The sequence below is a fragment of the Gigantopelta aegis genome, chromosome 2 (assembly GCF_016097555.1).
Source record: "Gigantopelta aegis isolate Gae_Host chromosome 2, Gae_host_genome, whole genome shotgun sequence".
Taxonomy (NCBI): Eukaryota; Metazoa; Mollusca; class Gastropoda; order Neomphalida; family Peltospiridae; genus Gigantopelta; species Gigantopelta aegis.
Window position 1 is genome coordinate 13408199 of NC_054700.1, and position 7415 is coordinate 13415613.

Genomic DNA, 7415 nt, shown 5'->3' on the forward strand with positions numbered 1-7415 from the left:
CAATAAACCATTTGGTCGGATGTAAATTCTGTAAAGAAGTGATGTTAATGTATAATATGGCATCCGAGTAGATGTGTTTGTAAGCCTACCGCAGACGAGAGCTATCAGCTGAGCAAAAAGTTACTTGAGACTTTTAGCTCAGCTGATAGCTCTGAACAATTTCACCGCACACGATGAGCTAAGTGCTGAGCTACTTTGCTTACGACTGTAGCGATGACGTCACTCTAACTCAATGTTCGTGTTTCCATTGGTCAGTTAGTAAATTCAGCTCAGCTGATGGCTCACGTAGCCCGCACACTGTGAGATTTTTGCCACGCGTTGCCAAAAATATCAAACACGATAGATATTTTCCTCACGACCACGAGAGACAAAAAACTCAGCAAAATTGCCCGCACTCGAGAGCTATTAGATAAGCAAAAAGTCTCAAGTAACTTTTTGCTCAGCTGATAGCTCTCGTGTGCGGTAGACATTTCTGATATGAATTTAATAACAAAGTGGTGGTGGTCCACAACCTATTCTTTATAAAAACAAGATCAACAGAGGGTTGTTCTTATATTGGTATTTTTGTTTTAGTGTTGTTTGGTGCCTAGAATGAGGTGGTAGGGGGTTTGTTTTGTTTAACGACACCACTAGAGCACATTGTTTCATTTATCATCGGCTATTGGATGTCAGACATTTTGTAATTCTGACACGTAGTCATCAGAAGAAACCCGCTACATTTTTCCAAACGCAACAAGTTATCTTTTATGTGCATTTTCCTACAGACAGGAAAGCACATACCACGTTCTCTGTTCAATTGTTGTGCACTGGTTAGAACGAGAAAAAAAAACAAGCACTTGCATGGAACCCATCAAGGTGGTTCGATCTTGCGACGCAAGCACCTCAAGCGAGCACTCTATCGATTGAGCTAGACCCCGCCCCCGTCTGCTTGAAGAGTGCCCTATTTCGCTTTTACTGCCTACCGGCCTCGATGGCGTTGTGGTTAAGCCATCGGAAATAAGGCTGGTAGGTATCGGGTTCGCAGCCCGGTACCGGCTCACATCCAGAGCGAGTTTTAACGACTCAATGGGTAGGTATATGGCCACTACACCCTCTTCTCTCTCACTAACCACCAACAATTAAGAATTAACCCTCTGTCCTGGACAGGCAGCCCAGATAGCTGAGGTGTGTGTCCAGGACAGCGTGCTTGAACCTTAATTGAATATAAACACTAAAATAAGTTGAAATGAATTATACTGCCTTCAGCCCTTGTTATTTAGGCTGGGTATTGCAATGTTAATGTGTTATTGTGTGTAGTATGTCTTTTTAGCAGGAAAGTAGACGTTTCATTGGACTTACTTACTAATTTGTCACTTTGGTAGATGCTGATCTGGACGTATGTGTTAATTTGTCACTTTGGTAGATGCTGATCTGGACGTATGTGTTAATTTGTCACTTGGTAGATTTTGATGTGGATTTATGTGTTAATTTGTCACTTTGGTAGATGTTGATCTGGACGTATGTGTTAATTTGTCACTTGGTAGCAGTTGATCTGGACTTATGTGTTAATTTGTCACTTGGTAACAGTTGATTTGGACTTGTCTGTTAATTTGTCACTTGGTAGATGTTGATGTGGACTTATGTGTTAATGTGTCACTTGGTAGCAATTAATCTGGACTTATGTATTAATTTGTCACTTGGTAGATGTTGATGTGGACTTATGTGTTAATTTGTCACTTGGTAGATGTTGATCTGGACTTATGTGTTAATGTGTCATTTGGTAGATGTTGATGTGGACTTATGTGTTAATTTGTCACTTTGGTACTGTTGATGTGGACTAACGTGTTGTCACTTTGGTAGATATTGATCTGGACGTATGTGTTAATTTGTCACTTACGTGTTGTCACTGTGGTAGATGGTTCTGCGAATGTGCGTGTCGTACTCTCTGACGTCACTATGCGTGTTGGCAACACTGTGGACGTCTTTGTTGTAGACGTCTTGGAAGTAGGCAGTGTGACTGTTGATGTTGCAATATCCGGCCTTGTGGTAGTTACTGCAAATAAGAACATATCCAGATAAGCATACAACAACTTTGTTGTTTGTTTGTTGTTATTGTCAGGTTGGTTGTGTGTGTGTGTGTGTGTGTGTGTGTTTGCGTGTGTGTGTGTGTGTGTATGTATGTGTGTATCTTTTTCTTTCTAACTATCTCTGTGTGTGTGTGTGTGTGTGTGTACGTGTGTGCATGTGTATTTGTGTGTATCTTTCTCTAACTATCTCTGTGGTTTGGTGTGCGTGCGTGTGTGCGTGCATGCGTGTGTGCGTGCGTACGTAAGTGTTATGTATGTGTATTTGTTTCTTTTTACTCGACCGCTCTTTGAGTCTGTGTGCGTGTTTATTTGAAGTTACACCTAAACAACAACACGACTAAGTAACAAGCAGTTTTACATCTAATTATCAATATTAAATGTATATATTATTTTATCTGAACACCAAAAGAAATGTTAATAATAATGTGCGATGTAGTTTGCACTGCACTCGAACTGAAATACGATTGCATATAGATCTCCGATACAAGTGACCTATCGCTATCATTTCTAATGTAAAACTACTGAGTAGAATGGGCTCCTATCAGTTTTATGTTAGTGATGTTTCGATTTGTTGACTGAAAGGTAGCAATTATTACAGTGCCAGGGCCGTAGCTAGCGGGGGGAGGGGGGGGGGGGTAAAGGGGGATGTTCACACACACACACACACACACACACACACACACACACACACACACACACACACACCCGGACTAAATCCGGAAAAAAAATAGAAACTTAAAGAAAATTCTCTTCTTAACCGTTTAAGGAGTTTTAGACTATTAACTACTCAGTTGCCCTCCCCACCCCCCTCCCCCGCCCCAACAAAAAATCCTAGCTACAGCCCTGAGTGCTGTTACTATCCTCAAATATTGATACTCCTAGACATTATGATTACCACTATCTAGAACCGTTTAGAACCACAGTTATCATAGGCAATACGATTCTGTCTAGAACTGTGTAGAACAAGTTATGAAAAACATGGTGATTACTTTCTGGAACCGTTTAGAAAGACAGTCAGTGGCGGATCTAGGGGTCCCCCAGCCACCACCATCTCCCCTCCCTACATTTAGCGACAGTTATATTTTTATTTTATTAATTGCCTGTCTCCCCAACACACACACACACCGCCACCACCATCATCACCACCACTACACACACATAAATTGATTTTTTGGATATATATATATATATATATATATATATATATATATATATATATATATATACTACTCAAAAGAATTTAAGGGTCAAAAATGTATAACCAAATAAGTTTCAGAGTGTATTAGATTGATGATGTAAACTACACCAAAAAATTAATTTATTGTTCCATATTTACAAAAAAACACAAATAAACGTCACTGTATACAAGAAAGTCACATGACATGCTGTCAAAGTTGAAGGTTGTCAAACATGGATTTTACACATTAGAACATTCGTTTAATAGTGTGTGAATCCACCCCTGGCGCGAATACACTCGACACATCGTTGCCTCATGCTGTTGATCAGACGTCTGAAGAACTCTTGGGGAATTGCCTGCCACTCTGCCATAAGAAGTTAACCCAGATCATGAAGGTTGGCCGGAGGGGCATGGTTATCCCGAACTCTCCTGCCTAATTCGTCCCAGGCGTGCTCTATTGGGGCCAAGTTAGGCGAATATGCTGGCCAATCCATTCTGGCGATACCTTGTTGTCTGAGAAAGTCCGTTACCACCCTGGCGCGGTGGGGTCTGGCATTGTCATCCTGCAGAACTGCCCCGCCGCCAATCTGCTGAAGGCCTGGGAGAACCAACGGCCGGATAATCTCATTCAGATAGCGGATTCCATTCAGATTGCCATCCACCACATAGAGGGGGGTCCTGTGGTGGATAGAGATGCCGCCCCACACCATGACGCTGCCACCACCGAAACGGTGACGTTGTCTAACGTTAACGTCAGTGAAGCGCTCCCCAGGACGTCTGTAGACACGAACCCGACCGTCGTTGAAATGGAGACTAGACCTGGACTCATCAGTGAACATCACTCGACCGCACTGAACACGTTGCCACCGCAGATGAAGCGTGCACCAGTGACGTCTGGCCGTTCTGTGACGTGGTAGGAGTGGTGGTCGAACAGCCTGGCGACGGCAGCGTAGATTATTGGCTCTCAGACGATTGCGTATGGTTTGATCAGACACTCGAGTTCCAGTCGCAGTCCGCAGATTGTCACGTAATCGGCGTGCAGTGGTTGTGCGTTGACGTAGAGCCATATTGGTGATGTAGCGGTCCTCTCCATTTGTAGTGCTTCGGGGTCTTCCCGAACGTGGACGATTTCGAACAGAATTCGTTGCTTGGTACCGTTGCCACAGTCGGCCAACGACACTCTGACTGACACCAAGTCTCAGAGCAACATTTCTTTGCGTATTGCCATCCTGAAGCCAAGCAATAGCCCTTCCTCGATCTTCGATAGTCAGTTGACGTCGTACCATTGTCGAATTTGGAGTGTGCACCGTACACGAACGCAAACTCCAATTATACGGAAATTCAGCATTGGGAACATGGAATACACGTGCAAAGCGTGCAAATGAAGCGCTTTGTGAAAAAGCAAGTTATGGGCACTTAGCAGACCTTTCGCTTTCGCCCTAATTTACGTGCAAATGTAAGCATGTTTTCGCCATTAGAACTAGTCGACAGTGTCAATGACAGTGGATTTTAATTCATTTATGGGTTGCTTAGACCCACTTTCGTCAAAATGGAACAATACCATGCGTGACATTATGGTCTAGCTAATATAATTGACATTCAGAAAATAATGTCGAAAATATCGTCTGACCCTTAAATTCTTTTGAGTAGTATATATATATATATATATATATATATATATATATATATATATATATATATATATACTGACCACCAAAAGATACGCGAGTTAAGATTTAGGGTTAATTTACAAATTCAGTATATATTTTCATTTGCTACATTCATCTACCTTTGCAAGCCTTATCGGCTAGCTGATTCTTAATGGATCCAAGAGCATGGAAGTCTGTTACATGGAAGACGAAGTTGTCGCTGGGGTCACTCGCAATGTCGTAGAGTTCCGTCTTGTCGACGCCGTCGCCCACTCCAATGGCGAAAATGTGTATTCCGGAATCCCTCGCGGCCTGTGCGGCGGATCTGGTTGCCTCGAAATCCTGCGATCTGCCGTCCGTGAGCACGACAGCCACGTGAGCAACGTCGTCTCGGCTTCCGTGTCGCCTGGTAAACATCTCGTCGGTGACGAAGCGTAGCGCGTCGGAAGTGTTGGTGCTGCCAATGATCCGGGGCATGTTCATTATGGCGGCGAGCGTGTCCTGTTTCGTGGCGTGGCCGTTGAGGTGAAACTCCAAGTGGTGTCTGTCGCTGAACGTCACCAAGCCGACGTGGGTCTGCGTCGGCGCGCTGCCTACGTCGAAAATGTTGACGACGTCGCGGACGAACGGACGGACGTTTTTCACGAAGTCCATGAACCAGATGCTGCTGGATGAGTCTACAACGAAGACGAGGTCGGCGGGGCCGTCACAACCAGACGACGACGACGACGGCCGACAGAGCGACGTCGGCGTCAAAACAATCTGAACAGAACAAATCAAAATGGTGGTTAATGTTCGTCATATTATTAATTCACTGATTACATTCTCTGGTTACCATATTATAACATCATGTACAAATGTGAAATACAAGCTCAAATGCACTTTTTAAAAAGTCGTGTGTTCGCTATGAACGGATATCGTCAAACGTATACGCTTGATTCGTCGCATGTGCCGCCATAGCTCGGCAAAGCACAAATGACAACCTGGCCTCAGACTAGAGTTATCCACCCATTTGGTTGTCCAAAATACGGAAGTTAATGCGAGAAAATATAGTTTTCTTGTGATGTGATTAATGGCTGGGGAGCTGCTTAGTATACTGGATTGTTACACTGGGTTTGACAGGTGAGAGGATGCAGTTAGTGAATATGTGCACTTGGTTTACACTGGATACTGCATAATGTCCCCCAGAGCACATTGAAGTCATGCAAAATTTGTGTAAAATGCAGAGAAATGGGTGTGATTCGGTCCCTTAGCCCACGTGTGTTTGTTTACATTGATATAACGCGGAAAAGAGCTGGACAACAGATGTCGTCCTTTCGAGTGTTCAATGGGCCCAGGCAGGTAATGTTTCCCGTGAAATGCTAATGGCCTGGTGAAATTAATAAAAGTGCTACAGCCACTGGGGCTACATGAGAATACATAGTGAAATTAATTGTGGTCTGAGGCCACCTGTTGTCAGTTTCAGTTAACACGTGCGTTTGCCGATTTCAAATTGTAGGGTTCGTCTCAAAAAATTAAAAGAGAAATCTTGCGCTGTAGTTAAAACCGGTTTGATCTTGACAACGTATTATCGACAGTCGTACGTTCCTATTTCAGAATTGATATTTTATAAAGTGTTAGTTTAGTTTGTATACTAGTAACGCATTAATCATGTATATATTTTAAAAATAAAATATACTAAAGTAGACAATGAACGTTTTCACTTCTTAATTTTACGTGTTAAAATCGACAAATTCAAATAAATATTATATCGTTTGGAAATGGTATGGTTGGGGGGGGGGGGGGGTAACGATATCAATGATAAAGCATATTGATTTAATAATCACCCGACCCCATACAACCGTAAATAAAATGTGTTGAGTGCGTCGTTAAATAAAACATATCCTATCCTTCCTTCCATCTGCTGTTGGATGTCTAACATTTGGTAATTTTGACATATAATCTTAGAGAGGAATCGGGTGCATGTGCAGGGGGAGGGTATTGGAGGTCGAAACCCTTACTTGCCCAAGCTTAAACAAAATTGAAATGTATTTTTTGGGGGAGCATGGCCCCATATAAACTTCGCTTAACATAGTCTATAACCCCAACCCCGTTGAAATCCCTGCACACGCTATGCCCGCCGATGGGGATCGATCCTAGACTGACCGCGCATTTAAAAACCCCCACCTTTTTAGGTCTAAGTAATGAATAAAAATAGCATATAGTCTTGAAAAATGTTACGTAAATCGAACACTGTACCCTCTTCCTCTACCCCTAGAGCGTTACATAATTAGTAACACCCCCTTACATATAACGCGTATGCCAACAGCTGGCCACTGTCAAAATTTCAAGGAAACACCACCCCACCCCACCCTACTCACCGACCCTGGAAAGGCGTTGTACCATACCTCTATGGATATGTTTTGGAGATATGAGACGACCCCTCAATCAAGACAGTTAAATTTGTTCAAAAATTGCGAAATCTCACGTGATATCTTGTTGAATTCTATACTTGTGATAAGCCAATGAAAACCGAGATCGGTA

The 7415-nt window shown here is 42.9% G+C and overlaps 1 protein-coding gene across 1 annotated transcript in view; it reads right to left on the reverse strand.

The window, feature by feature from the left end:
- The window catches only part of LOC121387325 (collagen alpha-1(XII) chain-like), a 28615-nt gene extending 22867 nt beyond the window's left edge, over nucleotides 1–5748 (reverse strand). Inside the window, exons 1-2 of the mRNA XM_041518355.1 lie at nucleotides 5033–5748; nucleotides 1877–2032 (exon numbers count right to left, since the gene is read on the reverse strand). Of these exons, the coding sequence (XP_041374289.1) occupies nucleotides 1877–2032; nucleotides 5033–5546 (670 nt within the window). The 5' untranslated portion in view covers nucleotides 5547–5748. The remainder of the gene's footprint in view (nucleotides 1–1876; nucleotides 2033–5032) is intronic.
- Nucleotides 5749–7415: the final 1667 nt, after the last annotated feature.